Source organism: Propithecus coquereli, unplaced genomic scaffold (genome assembly GCF_000956105.1).
Source record: "Propithecus coquereli isolate 6110/MARCELLA unplaced genomic scaffold, Pcoq_1.0 Scaffold106, whole genome shotgun sequence".
NCBI lineage: Eukaryota > Metazoa > Chordata > Mammalia > Primates > Indriidae > Propithecus > Propithecus coquereli.
The window spans coordinates 5005400-5029205 of NW_012134525.1; the positions used below are offsets into that span (position 1 = coordinate 5005400).

Below are 23806 nucleotides of genomic sequence, written 5' to 3' on the forward strand. Positions count from 1 at the left end.
ACGTTTCACACATTTTATAACCATCATCGACCTTTCAACTACTATTCACTTGAACAAATCCTCTGTCCAAGAGGACCAGGTAATTTGCCAAGCCCACACCAGGCTATGAGCCTCTTCTCTGTGTCCCTGCAAATGCCTCCTCTCATCTACAGACATTTTTCATCATCATAATAGCCAACATTTATTGTATGTGTCCCTATTCCATATGGTTGGCACTGTGCCAGTCCCTCTAATTATGTCGCCTTATTTAATCTTGACCCCAGTCCTATGATATAGTATTGCTACTCTATGGATAAACAAAATTGCTTACTGAGTTTTACGGTATTTACTGATACCATTTACTGTGTGCCACATTTAAGACGTTGTGCTAAGTGTTTTGCATTTTTACCGTCACATCTATGAGTAGATGTTATGATACCTCATTTGCAGATAAAGAAATGGAAGCTTCCGTTTGGTAAGAAATCACCCATGGTCACACAGCTAGTAAGTGACAGAGCTAGGATCCCAACCCATGAATACCTTATATTCATCCTTCACTCCCTCCTTATTCTCTTTCCAGACAGTGGACTCTTCTGTGTATCTCTGAATTTACAGAGCACTTACTCATCATCCCACTCTTGTTACTTGTCCTATTCTGCACAGCGGTTACTTTTTCCTCACTGGGCATCTCTTCTACTACCTTGCATCCCTTAGCATGTTGCTCACAACATACCCTCTATAAAGAGGAACCGGTCCAGAACAAGTCTTCTTACAGCAACCAGGACTGGTGTAAAAATCTGTTTTTGATGAAGGGTTTCTAGGTCTCAGCCAATTTCTTGGTTATTTCAGGAAACAACTATATAATGGCAATGAGTGGGAACTAAACTAAATAATCTGCCCCCTGATGTGTCTTTAAACAGCTACTATAGAAGAGAGTGACTAAGGTTGAGTCCCCTCAGATATATTGGTGAGGCCAAGGTTGAAAGAATCTCTAGGAGTCAGAGTTGCGTCTCCAACATCTAGCAAAGTGCCCAGCACAAAGTAGGTGCTTAAAAAATTGTCTTTTGAATAATGATCAGTTATAAGTAAAATCATTTCTTATAGACTGAGCATTTAGAAACAATAATCTTCTTTCACCTCTGAACTGATTCTTAGAAATCATTCACCTAGAAGGTTTAAGTTCTTCAAGCAATCAAAGCTGATGATATTAATAATACAATTTTTCTTTTGAGATGTATTTGGTACACTGATGAATTTGTTTTTAAAGAATTCAAGGCTAGCTGTTAAGTTAGGAGTTTTTTTTTCTTTTTGTTTGTTTTTAAAGAGTTCAAGGTTATCTGTTAAGTCCAGAGTTAAGCAGAGACAGAGAATTATTAAGTAGCTCCAACCAACAGCCCTGTACCATTTTGGAGGACCAAAGGAAAACACTTGGGAAATATGACTTTCTCTGTAATATTAATATGTACTCAGGATATTCAAATCCTGTGAACGAGCTCCTGAAGAAACTATTTCACTGATACAATAATATCTTTTAGCTAAAGCGCACTGTCTTGTGACTGAGTCTCTTGAACTCTCAGTACTAAATGTTGATGTTCTACAAACAGCAAATCATAAGATCTGAACTGAAAAGGTTTTTCAAAGTATCACATTAAAAAACACAAGCCTCATTCGGAACCTTTTCATTCACTCAGTTATCAGGTGCTTCTCCAGGGGCTGAGGAAATCCACGTGCAGGGACTTCCCCAAAAGCCCTGGCAGGATTTGGGGGAGAATGAAAGGGTAGGGACTCTGGGAACACATCTGAGGCACTCCTAGAAAAATAAAATCACAGAAGGGCCTATATCATCAAATGCAAGAAATCAAAACTCTTATTTTTTCATTTTGAAGGCCATTTTTCTAAAACTAAATAAAGTACATTAAAGTATATTAAAATATTAACCCATACAAAAAACAATGAGGGAGAGAAGGTATCAGATACCCCGAATAAATGCAAATAGGAAATCAAATGGAGCCCCAGATAGGAAGGCTATAAAACTATGCTGAGTTTTGTCCCCAGACAGCTCTTTGTAAACAGAGGAACAACATTAATGTGGATGCTTAAAACAATACAGCAAATCACCTGGTCTAAATATATCAAGAAAATGGGATCCACTGAGGCTGATTCCCACGGTCAGACACTTCATTAGAACAGAACCAAGGTCTCCTAAAACTCTAACCTTTCCACTACTCCAGGGAATACAAACAGCTCCAGTTCCAGCTGATCTGTAGTGGATGGTGGCTGTTACCTGGAGAAAGTCAGGTCTGGGCTTAGCAAGACTCAATGCTGTGATCAGGAAGTGATGCCTGTCCTGGCATTGTGATAAGAGTGGTAATACACGTGCTATGGATCTGTATCTCTCCAGAATACCATGCTATACAATCTAAGTCTACAGAAAAGGCATCAAGATTGTACAGTGACTAACTCAAATGTTTTTAGTTTCCCTACTACTCATTATTCATGTAAGAGATAAATTTTTTCATCTAATAAAAATATATAGATATATACACACACATTAAGAGATAGTGTGAATTTCATAGTTTTAATGCCAAGCCTTAGTGTCAACATGTATTTGCTATGGGAAGGAAGGGAGAGAAGGAGGGAGAGAAGAAATGAGAGAGGGAAGGACAAAGGGAAGGAGGGAGGGGGAGAGAAGGAAGGAAGAGGGTGGGAGGGATGGATGGAGGAGTGAAGGAAGTTCCTCAAATACTTACAGTTCCCCAAATTTAAAGAAACATCAAATGAAGTTATCAGCCCAAGAAATTTGTGTAACACCCTTTAGTGACAACATGCACTTTATTAACGACTTAATTTTCCGTTCAATGGGATTTTAACCCATCTTCTGAAAAGAATAAACTTTCAATTTTAAGTGACTCATTTGATGAAAGCAAGAAGTTTATGAAGCAATAGAAAGGGGGAAAAAAAAAAAACGAAGGAGAGGGCAAAAGTCATTTTATAATGTAAAAAGTAGGAGTTTTCTACACTTCTCTTTTGTTTAAACCAAAGAAAACATTGAGATTATGATGTGATCATTGTTGCTGCTTACGTTGCCTAAGCAAGAGTAATTTTGTAATCCTGCATTGATTTGTTCCACCTGAATTTGGATATTTGGTTTCTTCTTCTACCATTATCTTATTTGGGTGCTCTATTTAAATCAGTGATTCACAAAGTATGCTCCCCAAAACACCAGTTCCTCAGGACGTTAAAAGTTTGATTTTTTTTTTTTTAAGTAAATGGTCAGCTAAGCTTGTTATATCATGGCTTAAACAAATTTAACAGGTATCTTGCTGCAAGATTTTAGAGGCTTCTCATGTATTAGCATACACTGTGAGTCTAGATTAAACATATAAGGTTTTCTAAATTTCTTTAATCACAAAATCCTTCTTTTGCGGAGTTTCTGGCAAAATGAGTGTTTTATGGACCCAACTCTGAGAAAACAGATTTGAACACTTCTGTACCTCAAGGTGCTATGTGGAAAATCGTTCCATCCCCTTTCAGTTACATGATGCTCCTGGTCCTGCCCACAGCCTGTCCCTGTGGCAGAACACTCCAACTTCCACATGGCACAGGCCCTGGGATGCTTCTCCAAGTCTGCTGCTGCATGCAGACCTTGGCAGGCCCTGCCTCTTCCCTATTCTCACAGAGACAGCAGCACCTCTTCCTCCCTTAGCCACAGAAGCCAGAAATGAATTCCAGCCACACCCTGGAATTATATTTGCCTGGTCCCCATGTCAGGTCAACTGCAGGGACTCATTAACAGCCTCCAGCATCTAAACTGACCACATGGACAGCAAAAGGATCTCACTCTCCACAGGCAGAAAAAGGAGCCCATGTGTGTTTAACTCATTTGGTCAGAAGCCAGGAATCTCTAAAAGTCTTTCTCGAAAAAGTTATTTTTGAGAGGTTAGGGTTGTGATATTATTAGGTGACAAATTTTTTCTTTATTTGGAAAAAAAACCAAAAAACAAAAAGGAAAAACATGATATAGTCAAGACAGCTATTTTATACTGAAACAACCATTTAACTGAAAATCAGGCAGACTTTAGCTCTGTGTGAACTTTGCCAAAGTTATGTAACTTTTTGCAGGCTTGGTTCTTCAACTGTAAAATGGGGATAAAAATATCCACCCTGCAGCATTCTTTTGGTGATAAAGTGAAATAATATATGCCCAAGTATCACTATGCTTGCTGCCTGGTTAATGCCTAGTGCAGTATTATTTGAGGATGGTACTGCAGGATCTTCTCCTACATGTCGGTCCCCGTGGGGAAATAAGCGCCATGGGTTCTATTTTTTAAAGAAAGCAAATGACAGTACCTTTCTAGCCAAAACAGATTTCTTCTAAGGAAAGTATGCTTAGATAGCAAATGAATCATCTTCTTATTTGTATAGCCTTGAAAAAATATTTAAGTCTTTTATTTCAATAGTACTTCTTTTCTTACTCTTCAGAAAAGAAAACAGACCCAATAGAAAGCTGTCTATGGCTGACAACTCCAATTCTCTCCACAGGGATTTTTAAAAATCTTTATTGGGCATCTACAACGTGTCCCATCACACCAGCCCAAATCCCTGTGCCAAGTCGTACCAGTGCCAATGCATTTTGATTGCTAGACTATTTTTCCAAATGGATCAGAAGCACGGCAGAGATGGGCTAACTGTTCACCAACCATTCCCTCTGCTTCGTGGGCATGTGACTGTAGTTCCTGGCATCCCTTGCACTTAGCTGTGACTATGCGATGAAGTTCCAGCCAATGTGACATGACTCGAAGCGATGTGCGCTCCTCTGAGCCTAGCCCATATAACCTTCCCACACACACTACACCACGCTCTTACCCCTTTTCCCCAGCTTGATGAAGATAAGCCCTGCAACCTTGGAAGCCACATGGACGATGGCAGAGCCACAGAGGGAAGGTGTCTGTGTCCTTGATCACTGCTTGAGAGAGAGCCAATTGCACCTCAAGTATCCTGCTCCAAACTTTACATGAGTGAGAAATGTTTCTATCATATCTGGGCCATCCTATAACTTTGGGTGTGTTTTTTTACAGTAGCTGGTATCTGGTGCATTGGAAGCCCTGAGAGTTTTGCAGAACATTATGAGATTATTTGTAAAAATAATGAATCTAATCATTGTGTGCTAAAGCAGACACTAGCTCATAAAATAATCAAAAAGTAAGATATCATTGTAGACTAAGTTCTACTTTAGGTAAACCGTAAGAAGTGCCAAAAGTTTAAGAAAAATATTGCTCAAAACCTTGAAATATAGAAAATCCATTTCACTTATTTAATTTTTCCATGACACAAGAAACACTGCCATTGCGTGACTTCAGTGAAAGGAACACTTTGATCCAACCATATAAAACACTACTGCTTCATGGGAGCATACACTGTGTCAGAGCATTAGCATAGACAGACATTTCTGAGAATTAGATATTCATGAGGTTTTTTTAAAAAACAAAATTGTAGAGAATTGGCACTGTCAGCTCTAGGCTCTCCTCTGTATTTGGTAAATAACAGATTAAGATCACTTTCTTAACTTCATAATTATTATATTCCATTATGATTTGACTACAGATAATTATCCATGGGTTAAATTGATCATGAAACATATTATTTTATTTAAATGTTAGAATGTACAGGAATCTGCATTTATTCTGTGTACACATAGGAAATACACCAAGGGATAATTCTCTCAGAAATTTAAGCCTCAAGCCAAACCTGAGAAGTTCAAGCCTCAACCCCAACCTAAGACTGATTAAGTAAATAATTAATATTTATATCATTGTCTAAAGTGTAAGGGACCTAACCTAGTTTAAGGCCATTCAGTTAAAGATTTAATGCCAAATGGGAATCCCTACTGGTTCTCAAAAAACAATCATGATAATGCAGTAAAGACCTTATAATCAAACAGATTATCAATGACACTTCTGGAAAACTTCCTTTGGTGACCACAGATGTTAGCCTGGACCCAAATACACCCTAAGTAACCTCCTAACAACACGTTGCCAATCAGTCCTATTCTTCCCATGTCCACTGCTCCCACCTTTGTCTAGGCCACCACAACTCTCACCTGGCCTTCCCGCTTCCACTTGTGCCCCCTCTCCAAACTCTCCCCCCACAAGGTCCCCAGAAGGGTCTCTTTAAAGCATATGTCCTCATACTACTCTCTTGCTCAAAACTCTTTCACGTGTTTTCATTGGTCTTAGAAGAAAATTGGAACTCCATCATAGCCTGCTCTGCCCTACCCTGTCCCAACCTGCCCTAGTACCAACATCTCCATTCCCTTCACTCCATCCCGACTAATCTCCTTCATGTCCCTTAAACATGCCAAGCTGTTTCTGTCAGGGCCTGTGAACTTGCTGTTCTCTCTGCCTGAAATTTCTCCCTCAAGCTCTTTGTAGGGCTCACTGCTCTTCGCCCTTCAGGTCTCACTTCACCCATCACCTCTCCCAGTTACATTTTTGCCATGTTTACTGCCTCCATGGCACTTATAAAACCCTGTAATTTTTTTATATATAGTATCAGAAAACCTAGATACTCTACTTAGCTTTGTTGTTGCTTTATCTTTTGGATACTGTGAATATTTTAACAGATCATATTATCTCTTTGCTTGTAGAAAGCCCAGGGACAGATTTGAAACCCTCTGCAAATATTGACACTGGACATCATCACATGCATTCTTATGTCCTAACTGTTCCTCTGACTTCATCTTATTTTTTTACTCATTTTCCCTCAATTCTGATTTTGTTAGCTACTCATTATTCTCTTGTAGTATATATATTTCTATAAATTGTTTCAAATCCTTTGGGGAATGAAATAGACCATTAATGCATAGATACACACTGTGGATTTTACACCAAACCCTTTACCACCTTAGTCCTATAAAAAGACAATGCGGCTTCAGACAGACCTGGGTTTGAATTCCCATTCTGTGGATTTCTAGCTCTATGACTTTGGGTAAGTTGCTCAATATTTCTAGGCTTCCATTTCCTCCTCTTTAAATTGAGGGTAAGAACATCTACATTGTATAGTAACTGTGAGAATTAAACAGAATATATGTAAAGTGTTGGCACGTAGTAATTGTCAAATAAAAAGTATCTTTTATTATAATTAATAACTATACAGATTGTTACCAAAGAACATGTGAAGACAATGTCTGGCTGATCATGTTGACAGACTCGTTAGTACTGACACTAATATTAGCTACTCATACAGCATATTCTTTCTAACAAAGACCTGTGGTTACACAGTCACTTCCATGTTAGCTCAATGTCTCCAAGCCATTCTTTCCAACATGCTGGAGATGTTGTAAGATCCTCTGCCCATTAAGGTTCCCAGCACCAAATCCCCTGTCATGGATTGAACTGTGTCTTCCCAAAAGATATATTGAAATCCTAATCCCCCAGTACCTATAATGTGACCTTATTTGAAAAAAGGGTCTTTGCATATGTAACTAAGTTAAGATAAGGTCATACTGCATAAGGGTAGGTGCTAAATTCAATGAGTAGTCCTTATAAGGTCATGTGAAGGGACACACAGATACACGGAGAATGTCATGTAACTGTAGAGGCAGAGATGACACATCTAGAAACCAAGGAACACCAAGGATTGCCAGCAAGCACCAGAAGCTAGAAGAGGCAAGGAAAGACTCTAGAGGCTTTGAAGGGAACATGACCCTGATGCCACTTTGATTTTGGACTTCTATACACCAGAACTATGAGAAAATAAATTTCCATTGTTTTAAGGCATCCAGTTCGTGGTGATTTGCTACAGTAACCCTAGGAAACTAATATGTCCCCCCACTCCTATAGCTCCACCTGGAAGAAGTAAAGTAACCAAGCCAACTTTCAGTCCAGCTGACATCTGTCAAGGACTCCACAGACACATGCCTGGCAATAAGATGTGTTTCATGGAGGCATACAAAGAATAGCCCAAAGAGTTTGATCTTAGGCTTTAATGAATTAATTCCTCTCTCTGAGCTTCATGTATCATATCAGTAAGATGGCCTTAGGTCTAAATCAACAGTGGCAAAGGGAGCTTAGTTTGGAAGGGCTGCATTCAAGTGGCGTGTTGAAGAGAATTCTGTGGAGTCATCTGGGCAAAGAGACAGAGACAGATCAAACAATCAGAATACTCCATCTTTATCCTTCTCATGCCTCTCTGATCATCCTCTTCAGTTTCCTTTTCTGCTCCCCACTCTTTAAACACAAGAGATTCTTAGGGTTCTGACATTGGCCCACTTCTTTTCATACCCTATAAATTCTCCCTAGACAGATCCACTGATTCTTATGGTCTTAGCACTTATAGCTTCTGCTGATACTTTCAAATCTGTCTCTCACATCTGCATTCATCTCCTGCTCTAGTCTAGACCCATACATCCAACTGCTGGATAGCCATCTCTACTTGCCTATCCCATCGACAATGCAAAGAAACTTGTCTATAACAGAACTCACCAGTTGCTTCCATAAATCTGCTCTTCCTCCCACCTGTTATCTCTCAGTTAGTGGCACAACCACGTACCCGGCTAGAAAACTGAGCTTATCCCTAGTCTATTGTTCTCTTTCTCACCCCCTCCCACTCCAAATTAATTGCTAAGACTTGCCAATCTTACCTCCTAATTTCCCTTCTTTTCCATACCTGCTATCACTGTCCTAATTCAAACTCTCATCAGCTGTTGCCTTTTAAGACTCAGCTTAGGTGTAACTACCTCCAGGAACCTACACTTGTCTGCCCGTGTCTTCTTGGAATTTAGCATTGTGTCTAACACAGTGGGCAACAGATGGTGATGATGATGATGACAATTATCATTTATTGACCACATATTATGTACGGGGCACTGTTCTCAGCACTTTACATCTCCACAATCACCCTTTGGGGTAAGTACTCTTATTAGCCCTATTACAGATAAAGCACAGAAACTCAGATTTGCTCAAAGTTACACAGTTCTTTTAAGATGTAAAGTTGTTGAACTGATCTGATATTCAACTTAAATTAAAATATACTTATAAGGTAAAATACTGAAACACATATCTATTCACTCAATAAATATTTAAAGAGTCTATGCTATGTGCTAAGCACTAGGGATACAACAGAGAATAAAGAAAGCAAACAAGTAAATAAATACATAAATAAATTAATTTCAGACATAGGGGAAAGTCTAGCTTCTCTCAGGAAACCTATTCCAAGTGACTTCTCAGGCCGCCTGGGGGAAAGGGTATTGTCAGGAAGAAAGGAGACCCCTCCCCACTCTCCCTGGCTCTAATAGGTTATTCCCAGACACAACCTCCACCCCCAGACATTGCTCAGATACCAAGGAAATCCTAAAACTTGCAGCATATGAGTCCTTTGCCAGCCTAAGAAAAGCTCCCTTAAATTTTTCCATAGTAGTGCCTTTCTTTGTTCTTCATAAATGTCAAGAAACCTTATGACTACATGCAAGCTGATAGTAATTAAAAGAAGACACTGCCCTCTTCTTTGCAACACCAACTCCTTTTTAAACATTTATCCAAGACAAAAGGACATTTCTGCCCATCACCCACTCCACTCTTGTTGTTTCTTCCTGACTACAGGCACTCTCGGATGTAGTCTGGGAAGAAATCCACATCTACTCAGTGGGTAAAGGGAAGGCTTATTTAGGTAGTGACACCCATCTTCACCCCTGCCATCTGAAATTCTTACTACCACCCCAGAAGTAAAAGTTCCATTAGGGCTCAAAGGAACACAGGGATACAAACAGGGGAATGAGGATGTGGAGGGAGGCTGTCCTGGCAACCCTAAAACACAGAGTAGGTTTCACTGAGGGTGCATATTTATTTACTTAAATACGTATCTCGCCCTGTTACCTTTCTTTTATCAGGGATCATTTTCTTTCTAAGAGCTCAAATTATTCTTGTGTAGGAAGTTAACATATATATAATCTTCAGCTGGGCTCCAAAAGAAAACTGGGTATTAGTCTGTTCAGGGAGCCTCTCTAAAAGTGGTATGATAAAATGACAGCTACGGAGAGCATCTAGTACAAAGAAGTGGCAATGCGGTGGTGAAGGAATGGTCTAGAGCCTCTCAGCAGTTTTGCTACACAGGAAAATACCTGATCAGACTTGAGAACTGTAAGAAATCACATGGCAGTTTTTGATTCAATAAACATTTACTGCCTCTATGTAAGAGGTGCCATGGATACAAAACCAAATAAGACACATTTCTAATCTGGAGGGGGAAACGGATGAATCAACCAAACAATACAAAACTGTGCGACATCACTAGAGTAGAGTTACAAAAGTGCTCATGATCTAACCAGCTTTGGGAAATTCCAAAGAAAAAACATCGGCAGTAGTAGAGGACATTAAGTGGACACTTGAGTTGCCATCTACCGTTCTGTGAACTCCTCAGTTTTCCCCAGCACCTGACTTTGTCCTCCTCATATCCCTATACAGAAAGAACTAAACCTCCAAATGACTTCCCTGTCATTGACACATGGCTTCATTACCTTTTCAGTTATCCAGCAAATAATCATTGAGCACCTACTATGTGCCAGGTGCTGTGACAGTCTGAATATATCATAAGCCAAGTCTGGTGAGCCATCTATCCTGGGCCTTGTATCCATAAAGGGCTTACCATGTAGACTTTTTTATGTTACTTCCAAATTATATTGTATATACAGTCACAGAGATACACTTACAGGATTCAGCTTCAAAACATATCACAATTTTTACAATCCTGTTTTGGCCACTCAAAAAATATATATGCCAGTCCTCCTACCCCCACCCACGAAAGTGATCCAGGTCTCTCTCAATCTCTGTGAGTCTTGCTGGGCCTTTAAGAGAAAGCAGCAAACAAGCCAGTTGTTGCACCTGCCCTCACAAAACTTACTGCTTAGTGAGGAGAAATACATCAAACAAGGATGCATACCAAACTGGTAAGTACAGTTTCTGCAGGGAAGGAGAGGGGCATGACGTGAGGCTGAGCTGTCAAGCAAACCTTTCATTTTCCCTGAAGCGCTTGAATTTTCACGATATTTACACATCCATGTATTCCCTGTGTAGTCATTATCAGTTTCTACATCAGGTACATCATTAAGATAAGAGCCAAGAAAGGGACCAGAGGACCATGCCGGCCCCAATGCAGAGACAGTGAGAATGAGTGAAACACCAAGTTGCCAGAGCTGACGGGGTTGGTCTGGAGCTAAAACAGCCGCACACAGTGTTGTGGTGACCTGCGGGAGGTACCGCCAGTTTTGAATGCAAGTCTTCCCATTCCTGGGCTCTCTGCTGGCTCAATCACCTTTGACCCCACCAATGAAATGACTTACCTTCATGCACTGAGTAACATGGATGATCAGTGTGTGACTCGCACCCTGGTTTGAAACTTGCCTTTTCATGGAGAGTGATAAATCTCACCAGCAGATGCCAAATGCCCCTCAGCTGAATCGCAGCTATCTTGTCTAGACTGAAATGTCTCATCTCCATTTTGTCAAGCAAACTGTGCCTTGCCCATTACTGTTAATCTTATACTCCACATGGACTCGACACAGTTCCATGAACAACAGAGCAGCCCCTACTAATCAGTTTCCCTCTGAGAAAAGCCTGACCACACATAAACGATCCCGGGACATGGTAGAGAAATAAGAGCAGACATCACGGAAACAACATAGCACGTCAATGCATATCCCACTAGTGACAGATGAGGCAGTTGTGACAAACAAATTTGGGGATAAAAATGTTTCCTTACACTGCCATTCTTTTCAATTTTCTGATTAAATTTTAAGATAATTCAGATGGCCTGGCTTTTACAGAACAGAGGTATGACCACTGATCGCTTCTAATCAGAGCAATTACGTGTGAGTGTACACATGTGTGTGTGCGTGTGTGTGTATGCTTATGTACTATTTTGCTTTAGTATGGTAGGTGCCCTCTTGGGAGTGTGCACTGTTGTTAGAGATATATGAACAAGTAAAGCCAGCATGGAGAAATGCCATCAAATGCAACTCTGTAGGAGGATGAGAGGTAGCAGAGGAAAGGCTTCCTGCAGAGAGTGTCATGTCTGAGCTCTGTTTTGAGAGGTCAATGGGAGATTGCATAGTATTAATAGATAGGGTTGCCAGATAAAATAAAGACACCCAGTTAAATGTGAATTTCAGACAAACAATGAATGACTTTTTAGTACAGGTATGTCCCAAATATTGCATGGGTATTATCTATTTTTATTTACTAAATCAGGTAATCCTAATGGTAGGAGAAGGGCAGCCATGAGTGCCAGCCATCTTTCCTTCTTTGTCATGAATATTGTCAACATCAGCATCTATTAACATAGGAGAGCCCTAAGAATTACTCCTCCTACCTAAAACACTCAGAACCCACCCGCTTATTTAACCACCAGGCTCCCTGAAATTGTGCACTACACCTTATTCCTCCTTCAGGACCTAGGCCAGTGACTAGCATGTGGTAAATGCTGAAAATACATTTTTGAATAATGAGGATATGACATGGAATAACAGTAAAGGGAGGAGATTTGGAGTCAGAGGGCTAAAATGACAAAACCATGCATGGCAGAAAACATGGGGAACTTCGAGATGGTTCACAATAGCCACATCTGCAGCTTCTTCCAACACCTGTGAGCAGAACTTCTTACACGCACAGTAAGGCAGTTGAACAATCTGTTAGCTTGGTTAGCACCGCTGAACTGTCTCAGACTAGTGCAAAGTTTACTAAGCACCACAGGCAAGTTGCAGGGAGGTGGGAGAGTGTAATAAATTAAGAGATCAACACTTATGCAATTATTATTCAAAAAAATCCATAGTTAAGGAGGACAAGGCATTGTAAAAGCAAAAACAGGACAAGCAGTTCTAGCCAGAATAAGTTCAAAGTTTTAGGCAGAAGTTATATGAAGTATGTAAGAAGGTATGGCCCTCAGAGATGCTTCGCACTTTATAGACTCTGCGTGTGTGTGTGTGCATGTGTGTAGTCATAAATATATGTATATGCATATAAACACATTTTTTTAAATGAAAGCCTCCAAGAATAGTACTCTCCCACACATTTGTTATTTGTATTGACTAACTGGAACTGAACCTTAAGGAGAATTTACATTTCCTTTTGAAATACTCTAGAGTGGAAATGGTTAAGTAAATAAAGTACTACTGAGCCCTTCTAAGATGTATAATGTTTCTTTTTTAAAGTATCTGCTTTTAAAAATAGTTTTGCCTTATTAAATACTTTCTGTCCACAGAAAACTTTAAAAATCTAGGTCAGTAAAAATACAAAAATAAAAACCACTCATTATTCCTCCAGTCAGATGACTCAAAATTTTTAGCATATATACTTCAAGATATTTATCTGTACATATATGTATGTCTACATTTAACAAAAATGGTATCAGACTCTATATACTACCATGTAAGCTTGTTTTTAAGCTACAAAGTATATCCATCCAAGTGACCAAATACATTCCCACATACAATTTTTAGTGCTTGCTAAAGCTTTCTACTGATGGCTTACTTAACCAGGTACCTATTGCTGAACATTTAAATTATTTTCCATTTTTCTATGATAAACTTCCTTAGAGCTAAATTTTTAAGGACATCACCATTATTTCTTGGGAATAAATGCCCAGCGGGAGAATTGCTGAGTCAAAAATTATGCACATTTGTAAGGTTTCTGATCCATATCATCATTTTGCTTTCTAGGAAGGTTGTATCAATCTATAATCCTATATAAAATACAATATTTTTCAAAGTTAGTCACCCCAAGAAATCTGTCTGTGAAATCAGAATGTATACAGATAGAGCATGTAGAGTAATACATACAAGTTTTCTTTTCAGAGGAAACCTACCCAACTGATTTAGACAAGAACTTTTTAAGTCAAATTTTCAAAGTCTGCTATATTTGTGGAACTATGGCTTCTTACCATTTTCAAATGACTTTTATTGAAAATAAATGTATTTCCTTTCTTTAAGATGGTAAAATAAAATAGCCTTGTGTAATGACATCCCATTTTACTTTATTGGAGAAAGGAATCCATTTGCCTTGACCATAACCAGAAGATAATTTGGTCAAACAAAACAAAAACCACAAATGGTGGATAGCCATCATTACCACAGTAACATTGGTCCAGGTGTGAGTTAGCTTGGCTAAAATGGGTGACCTTCTACTCATATATGTCCTCAGTGAAAAATACAGGAACAAACGAAAGCCTTTACAGAGTCCAGAACCACCAGGCAAGAACGAATGAAAATGAAGCATAGGTTTTATAATACTGTCTATACTACATCTAAAAAAAAAAGGAAAAGAAAGAAAATGTATGATACTATAAGAGAGAAGCCTTATGAAGCAGAAGAATATTCTCAAATATACAACCCCCTAGAAGACTTCTAAGAAACCTATCAGAGGCATAGTAAATGCTAGCCAGAGATGGATTTCACTAAAGGAAAGGATAGTTGGAGAATATCAACATTTTCTGATGGCAACGAAACATCAAATGGGGTTAGTTTTCTACTTGGTAATTGTCATGCTAAATTGACCAACTCTGTTCTTCATCTTTTTTGAGATCCAGAAAAATCAAACAAAAAGAGAAAATATCCAAATACAGAAGCTTAATTTAACAAGATCAGAAAAACATAAGCTATATTATGCTCTGGTGACCTAGCAATCAAATAATCAGTCATTTGGTCAATGTCTATGATTAACTCAATGAGAAAGGATGTTTGGCTATAGAGCCAGGTACCAAAAAAAATATTTTCACGAAGGATTATTCTCTCCTATGTAATAGAATTGGGTGAGTGAGTGTGTATACAGAGTCACAGCTTTCAGCTTTCCGAAATACCCTCTGTCAATCTTGTTATGATGATTCTTTAGTGGTGAGATGGATCATCCAGGCATCTAAGGTAATGCAATGATAATGCTTTGCTCACTTTTCTCAAAAAAAAAAAAAAAAGATAGCACTTCCAAAGTCAGTGTAGTCACCCAAAAAGCCTCAGAGGCAAAGGAAAGGGGCCGCAACCCTGAGAACTGTAAAACGACCAATGAGAAAACTCCTCCTGTTGAAGATATTCAGGTATACAAAAGCACATGAAGGAGTACTTAAAACATCACTGCGGACTTTGGGTCTTGTGAATTTTTTAGCTTGGGGAAAAAAAAAATCACGCCCAAAGCCTGACATGATTCAAAAGTGTTTGTGGCGTACACTCCTCGTGGGTCTTTGCATTACTGGCATCCTATCTCTAGACTGTAACTTGCTGAATGTTCACCTGAGGAGAGTCACCTGGCAAAATCTGAGACTTCTGAGCAGTATGAGCAATTCATTTCCTGTTGAATGTCTAAGAGAAAACAAAGCTTTTGAGTTGCCCCAAGAGATTCTATCACACACCCAGTCTCTGAAAAGGGACCTCAAGGAGGCCTTCTATGAAATGTCCATACAGGCCTTCAACATCTTCAGTCGATACATTTTTGAATCCACTTGGAAAGAGAAACACCTGAAAGAAATCCAAATAGGACTTCATCAGCAGGCGGAGTACCTCAAACAATGCTTGGAGGAAGAGGAGAATGAAAACGAAGACATGAAAGAAATGAAAGAAGATGAGATGAAACACCCAGGAGCTAGGGTCCCCCAGGTGAGCATCCTAGAACTCTGGAGATATTTCAACAGGATAGTCAATTTCCTGAAAGAAGAGAAATACAGTCACTGTGCCTGGGAGATCGTACGAGTAGAAATCAGAAGATGTCTCTACTACCTTCACAAATTCACAGCACTACTCAGGAGAAAATAAGGTATACTTTTAGAATTAAAATTCTATTTCCCTCCAAAATCTCCTTCTCCTTTTCCTCCTCTTTGTCTTCTTTTTAAGGATTATTGTACTATCCTGTAAGCTTGTCCTCTGCTGGATTGCTGGTGGTTTATGTAATGTCTGCTGTCTCTGAAGCTTGGCCTTGGAACATCAGTCATACTCCCCTCTCTAAGGAGAGGCAAGACCAACCCTCCCCTGGTGACCAAGATTCTTCTTAGAAAGTCCTTAAGACAGGTTTAAGCAGTAAGACTCCCTCTCCATCTTCTACTCTCTCTTCCTCTTCTCTTTGGCCATTTTGAACTAGCTTTGCTCTACCACCTTTGAACTTCACCAAGATAATGACTAGAGGATATGAAGCAGAGAATGCTGCAAAATGTTAACATTTCAATGACTTAACCCTCTTGCTGCCAAGAATGTTTATTCTATGAAAGTTCAGCACATTAAAAGAGCTTATACAAGCTCCCAAGAGTCAAAACTCTTCCTTTCCCCCCTCCTGCCCAGAGAAAAAAGGTTGAGATTTCTGGCCCATTTGGTTCTCAGCTTGGTTTGTTTGAAATGATGCCATTTGTACAGTGGTATTTCATTACTTTAAAAGAGTGGAGATCCATAATGAAGTGGGCTGGATGGTTGAATTAGATGACCATTAAGTTCTCATTTCACCTTTGAGAGCCTATGATTCTAATGCAGAGCACTCTTCATTTCTTATGTATATTGTTTAATTCCTATATCTTAAAAGCATGGAAAATGCTGCAGAAAAGTGGTTCAGTATCTGTCATTCATTGCTTTTCACATGCCTGAAATGAAATGCCTAGAGTCATAATGTGGAAAAATTTTACAATAGATTTTCCTAGTTAGAAGACTATATTTTCTGTCAGTTAATTAAACTAGCCATTCTAATAATATATGACACTCTAGTATCTTTTATCTTTTTACAAGTTACTTTATACCCAGATTAACCAGATTATTTACTTAAATTTTCTTATATGGCCCTTCATCTGTATTAATTCATGACCTAGCTAAAATGAATTTTCTCTTCCTCTCTCTCCTCTACCCCATTTCAGAATCATATATCTTCAAGCAAGAATTAACAGAGATTGTGGCTACACAAATGCACAAAAGAGGGTGAAATGTATCTGCTTCAGCTCTTCCTCTCCTGCTAATGCTATAGGGGGCATGCTGCCAAGCTGTTCAGACTCTAGGTTGTTCCAAATGCAGGGTTCAAATGCTAATAGTCAAAGAAAGAAAGTCTTATGATAAAAGTGAGGCAAGTTTCCATCAAAAAGTTAGAAGAAATGTCTGAAAGAACAAGAACAAATTGTGGATCATGGTATATAGGTTATCAGCAGAAGAATCAGAAAATAAAACGAGTTCGTGTAATCCATTTAGTAAAAACAGCTATCAACAGAGTTGTTATTCCAAATGAAAAAAAGCACTACAAGCTGTAAAAGAGCCAAGACATGCAAGCCACTAAGCTGAAAATACATACTTGCTATTTTCCACGAATTTCTCTAATAATGCCTTTGCCTGGTCTCCCTAATAACTTTACTGGAATTATCTCAGTTATTTTAGTCATTCGTGGTTGCAGTCTTGCTAAGTGTTTGCTATGCAGAAGGGAAGAAAATGGCCAAGAAAGCTGAGTATTTCCAGTCAATATAGATTGTTCGATTGTGTGGCAGGGGTAGAAGTCAGAACAGTATGTTTTTATAAAGAGCACATCTAATCAAAAGGAAAAGGAGAACACCCCCACTGACAAATAGGCAAGGACACAGACTGACATCATCACAAAGGAAGAAATACAGACAGTATGAAAAATGTTTAATCTAACTTGATTTTAAAAACCCAGTATAAGACAAGATACTCCCCTTCCATCAACATGCCAGAAATGAAAAAGAATGATAATATAGAATGTAAGTGAGGAGTAAAGTATAGGAAACAGATCTCCTTGTCTCTTAGTGGGACAGAGTAAGCTGGCAGACATTTTCTACAGGACAATTCAGCAATCTTAAATATCCTAAAGAGTGCATCAACCCTTTTAACTTACATATCATATCCAGAAGTTTATTCCAAGGAAATAATTAGATGAGATTGTTCACTGGAGCCTTGTTTATAACAGCCTCCTCTCTCTTTCTTTCTTTTTTTCTTTTTTTTCATTTTCACCTGTCTGTATTTTCTATTTTTTCTACAATGATATTTTTTGGGAAGAATTTCTTTTTAATTCTAAAATTAAAGAAACCAAACAAGCTTATCTTCCCCTATAATTACTCTGTTTTCTTTCCTGGGGTGGACTGGGACAAGCATTGTCCTTTTACTTCATTAATGATGACTTTGGGTAGTTCTTGAGCAACTCCTATCCTTTTTGTTGCTGCTTCTCTGCTGCTGCTGCTGCTGCTGCTACATTTCAGGGGAATCCTTCCTTGGAGATCATTTTCATAATGAAATGTTTATAAAGTACCTTCCAGTTATTCAAAGACTTTACTTTTTGTCTTTTATTGGTCCCACTGGTAATATCCAGAAATCACTGGAGAAAGTGCTCTGTGTGTCACATTCCTGACTTAGCAGTCTCCTTTCTTTTGTGTTAAATGGAAACTCAAAAGTTCTGTTAACTTGGCAAGGGGAAAACTCCTAGAACTGTCCACAGGCAAGCACACAGTTTCCATTTAAAATGTTTCAATGGGTACATAGGGTACAAGTGTTCCTACATAAGCCTTCTACCTCCCCTGGGTTGGGGAGGGATCAAAAGCTGGAAAATAAAAAGAGTATAATTGAGTCTCCTTGGAAGAGGCACTCACATTGGGCTTCCCACAGAAAAAGCTGGCAACACCAGGTCAACTTAAGGCTACAAGGAAATATATTAATAGGTTCCAACAGGTGCACAGACTGGGCCTCCCCTCACTGTTAAGAAGACACTCTGGGCACCACCTGGGAACCCTGCTTTCTCCGAGTGGCTACTTTGCTTTTGCTCCAGTTCTTTAATAAATAATCTACAGTACGCTCACTCAGAATGAACACGATGTGTTCACATCTAACTTGTGCAGGGAAACAGGCCACCTATAATCTAACAGGCACACCCACAGGGGAACTCAGGGCCATCCCAAGCCGCCTGTTCACTGAGACGTGGAAGCGGGAACATCGCTCTGGCCGCGCGTGCGTTGCATCCTCTGGGTCCTCTTTTTCTACAATGCAGAAAGAGAACTTGGGATTTAAACTGGGAGCCCTACGCAAAGTCAGAACTCCACGTTCATCCCCGAGCGAGCCACCATACCACTATTTCCAGGCAACGTCTTGAGGTTTCCTAGGTTATTTGCATCTCCATTCTGCGAGTTTCTGGCCTGCCCTCCCGCCCCTAGAAACTGGCAGACCCCAGAACCTCGGCTTTCGGCCTATTAGGGGTGCCCTGACCCCTCCCACTGCCCAGGCAGCGGACCAGCCACAATGCCTTTAGCTAGAGATTGAAATCCTCCGGAACCAACCACAGGACACTGTGGACTGGGGCGGAATCTTGCTTCCACTCTCTCGAAAGCAGCACCCTTCTCGGATGTTTGCCCTTTGCGGCGCGCCTGGGATCGGATCTGAGAAATGCGCCCTGGGCCACAGGCAGCCGCGGAGGCGGGGAAGGAACAACTTTCCCTCCGCCCTCTAACCACAAGGCCGGGGTGGGGCTGCCTCGCTGGGGTCGGGCTCCTCTCCTTCCCCAGCTGGGACCCCCTACTGGAGCTGGCCTGGAGGCTGGAGTGGGGGCTGGGGGGACAGCGAGAGGGGCTTCCTTCTCTCCGCAAGCCCCGCCAGATGTTGGAAAGGCAAACAATAGGGGAAACGCGGAGAAACAAAAGGCCATTCGCCAGGATCTCTGTCGGCTGTGTTGCGAGGTCCCTGTGGGGAGGGCGTATGGGGAAAGTCGGAAAGGGGAGCGAGGGGCGATCCCGAAGGGTTTAGGGTCTCTGGTACTTGCCAGGCGCCAGGGGTCAGTCCTTTACCCGCCAGAGAGGGGTCCAAAGGTGGGAGGGGCAATCAAAAAAAAGTTGAAGTTTTCACCTCCTTCCCCAGTGCAGGGAAAGGGAAGGGCTGGGATTCCTGATGTTTGACAGTTGTTGGCCCAAGAGTTCTGCAGGATTTGTGTGTCCTTTGTACACTCCCACCTCCACGAAGCAGGAACAGCCCGCGGCGACCTGACTGTGCGGAGTTCCCCTACGCAGCCCCAAGACTAGTCTCCTCCCTCAGGATCCAGACGCCCAAGCGTGGTCCCCCTGCCCCGGGCGCACTTCTGCAAAAGTTTGTCTTCCCGCCACCCACAGCCCAGCACGCACCCTGCAGGCACCCGCCATTCGGGATGGGTTCTGGGCAGACCTGCACTCCGATGGAAGGAGGATTTTATTGATTTATATCTTTTAAAATCAAGGCCACGGATCCCGGGGTGGGAAGCGGACCCTTGTTCCTGCCGGGAAGTGCGCACGCGGAGCCGGCCAGGAGCCAAGGCGGCGGCAGCGGTCTAAAGCGGACTCCAGCCCCGGAAGCCCGCGGCCGGCCGGCGGGGGAGCGGGTCCACACCTCCCGCACCCTGTTGCACCCGTCCCCAGGTGCGCCCTGCACCCCTGCCCTCCTGGGGTGCTGCCTTCCCTCGCTTGGTTTTCACTCACCGTGGGGTTATTTCCTTCAGCCCAGGGCCCTGTCGGCTCCCTTCGCGGGGTCAGCTGCAGTCAGAGCGAGAGAAAAAGGGTGAGCCCGGGGCAGGTGGGGCGACGCTCGCGAGGGGCTCTCCGGCCAGCGCGCCCGGTCCCAGCGAGCCAGGGACGGGCTGGCACCGCGCTCCAGCTGCAGCCGCCGCGGCTCCCAAGCAGCCCCCACATGCACCCAGCGCGCCGCGCAGCCCGCCGGGGCTCGACTGTCGCGCGGGCGCGCCGGGCGGGGACCCCTGGCGGCCGCCTGTGGAATGGCAGCTCCGTGGGGGAGAGAAGTCAGGTCGCCTTTAGGATCATCTTCCCTCCGGAAAGAGATGGCACACGCGCAGTCTACCCGGGGCTCCCAAGCTTTCGGAAAAGACACTGGCGGGCCAGGGCTGCAAGGAAGATGTCAGATCAGAAAGGGTGTGTTCTGGGTCCACAACGGCACTGCCAAGGCACCTAGAGAGGGGGAAATGCCTTACCTTCTCCAGGATTTTCTGACCGTTGAAAAATGCCATAGACTGCCTGACACGGAGTGGAGCATTAATCATTGGAAAATACTTCGAGATTCTAGTGGATTTACTAGAACAAGCTGGGAATAATGAATAAACAAGGACTTCAAAGCCCAACCCACAGCCTGCCACTTTCTACTTGCCTGATCTTGGTCTACCCAAACCTTTAAACCTCAGTATTCCCCTCTGTAAATTGCGGGGAGCAACATCTACCTTACAGAGTAGTTGTTAAGGATAAACAAATATAGAGAGTATTCTTAGTTTATAGTAAGAGTCATCAAATATGAGCTTCCTGACTTCCCGAGAAAAAGGATTGGGTTTTCCACATCTTTCTAGTCCCCATGTGACAGCATGTTAATGTATAATGATTGAGGAGTAGCAGGTGACTAAGTACTGCATTTTACAATTCTTACTACACACTTTAAAGAGGTGTGGAAATATATTGAGTAGCAATTAGGATATATGGAGGAAACATCCTTTCCCCAATAGAGGAGGCTTCCACAGCTACTGGGTTTTTTTTGTTGTTTGTTTTTTGTTTGTTTTGTTTTTTTCAATATCAAGTCATCTCTGAGTGAGGGGACTGCCAGATACAAAAACACAACCACTAAGTAGTATTTCTATTCATCACTGAAGAATGCAACCTCATTTCCAAACTGCCCCAATTTTTAGACACTCCAACTCAGGCCACTGCATTTAAAGCTTCTTTTGTCCTTTTCACCTCTTGGTAATCAGAGAGCTCTTCATCATCCACAAGAATTAGGATGGAAGTGTCTCTTAATTATACCAGTTTACCTTTACTAGTCCTCTCTCACTCACTCATCCCTAATTGGGAGAAGGCTGTTGTCTGCCTAGGGATTCTCATTATGTGATCTTTTCTTTCCCATCAAGAAGAGAGGAAAACAAGGTTTCTTGTCTCAGAAACTAAAGCAGGACATTGAGATCCAACTTCTGCCCTTGGAGATAGGGCTCACCCATCAGGATGCAGATGAGCAGATCATGGCAGGGCTAAGAGGGCATTTAATTCTAACCAACAATTGTTAATGGAACTGTCTCTGCCTCTCTCCTTGGGTTTCAGCCTTGCCCACCCTCTTAGTAGCTCCTTCCCTGGGGAGAAGTGGTAAATCTGGTGATTGGGAGGGAGACTTTGGTATTTCCTGGATAACTTTCACCAGGCAGTAGTCACCTACTCTCTGATCCAGCTTCTCTGCCTATGACCAGGTGGCTGGAGGAGGATGTCTTAACCTTCAGAATCTTCTCTGAAGGGTGAACATTCTGGATGCAAGCCCCTTGGTCCTCCTGGGCTACCTCTCATTCTCCAACCCAGTTTTATCAGAGCCCTGCATAGGTGTTATACAGCAAATTTGACTCCATCATAAATGGAGCAAGGTACTGTTTCTCACTGGCTGTTATTCCTTATGTGTATGCTTCTTTGCCTCTTTAGAAAAGAAATCTCAAGGCAAAGAATGGAGGAAGAGGAAGATTCAGGTACCAAAAATTCACCCAAACTGATCCAATCCTCTTCAAACTCGCTCCCACTGCCACCTCAGTGAATGGCCACAACCTTTCAGTTGCTCAGGCCCCAAAGCGTGGAATCCTTAGATTTTTCTCCATTTATATTCCATCTCTGACCTCTCAGCAAATCTTGTTGCCTTTAAAAGATATCCAAAATCCAAGATCTCTTTCCATACCCCCACCTCCTCCACCCCCAGTTACTACCCTGATCTAAGCCACAGATACCTTTAGCTTGAATTACTGCAATGGCCTCTTACCTGGTCTCCCTGCCTCAACCCTGCCCCCTGTGGTCTATTCTCAATAACTAGCCAGTTTAATTCTGTTAAAATACATGTCACATCATGTCACTCAAAATCCTCCTTTGACTTATCTTAGAGTAAAACCAAGCACCAGCTGGCATCCTTTTATTTCTGACCTCATCTCCTACTATCCTTCCCATCACAAATGCCTCTCTATCCACGATGCCTTCCTTGGTTCCCAGAAATGCCAGGGAAGCTCCTACCACACGGCCTTGATACTTGCCGTGCCTTCTGCCAGGAATAGTCTTTCTGATCACTCAGATACTTCGTGGCTTGCTACCTCACTTCCTTCAGCTCTTTGCTCAAAAATCACCAAATGTCTCCCTTTTCAACCCCATTTAAAATTACAACCATCCTCTCCTTCTGACACTCCCTAGCCACATTTCTTGCTCCAATTTTCTCCTTAGAATTTGTCATCTGACATACTCTATATTCTACTTATTTTGTTTACTGCCTGTATTAGTTTTCTATCGCTACAAAACAAATTACCATAAACTCAGTGGCTTAAAGCAATACAAATTTATCATCCTGCAGTTCTGGAGGTTAGAAGTCCAGCACAGGTCTCACTGGGCTAAAATCAAGGTGTTAGCAGGGCTGCATTCCTTTTTAAAGTCTATAGAGGAGAATTCATTTCCTTGTTTTTAACCAGCTTCTAAAGGCCACCTGTAGTCATACTGCTCTGGACAACAGTGCTCAGAGTTCAAGGGCTACTCAAATTAAATTTGATAAGAGGCTATGCCTATTCATTTTGGCTGAATCTGATTACCCAGCATCATTGTGCTCATGAGTATGCGAATTCTAATTGTTACAGGTAGTTCACTAGCAGCAGACATCCTTGAGTCCTTCCTTTTGTCCCACGCAATGAGAGTTCATACATCTAAGCGTGCACCTGATACATCTTTAACAGTAAGGCATGTTTTCTCCTTACCTGCTTTGATTTTGTTTTCAAGACTCTGAGAAGTCATAGGGCTGGATATATTGTCTCGTTGCTTATGGGAGCTTTTGTGATAATAAAATTTATGTTCATGAACTATGGGTCCC

At 41.5% G+C, this 23806-nt stretch overlaps 2 protein-coding genes across 3 annotated transcripts in view; one reads left to right on the forward strand and one right to left on the reverse strand.

The window, feature by feature from the left end:
- MOB3B (MOB kinase activator 3B) overlaps positions 1-20632 on the reverse strand; it is a 207363-nt gene extending 186731 nt beyond the window's left edge. For both annotated transcript variants that reach the window (XM_012646398.1, XM_012646389.1), the window contains exon 1: positions 20419-20632. The gene's annotated coding sequence lies outside the window, so the exon portion shown is untranslated. The remainder of the gene's footprint in view (positions 1-20418) is intronic.
- IFNK (interferon, kappa) lies at positions 15150-15766 on the forward strand. The gene has a single exon (XM_012646410.1). The coding sequence runs from the start codon at positions 15158-15160 to the stop codon at positions 15764-15766; it is 609 nt and encodes a 202-aa protein (XP_012501864.1). The 5' UTR covers positions 15150-15157.
- Positions 20633-23806: the final 3174 nt, after the last annotated feature.

Excerpts from the sequence above, each read along its gene's own strand:
- IFNK (XM_012646410.1), top strand. The coding sequence starts at position 15,158 with ATGATTCAAAAGTGTTTGTGGCGTACACTCCTCGTGGGTCTTTGCATT.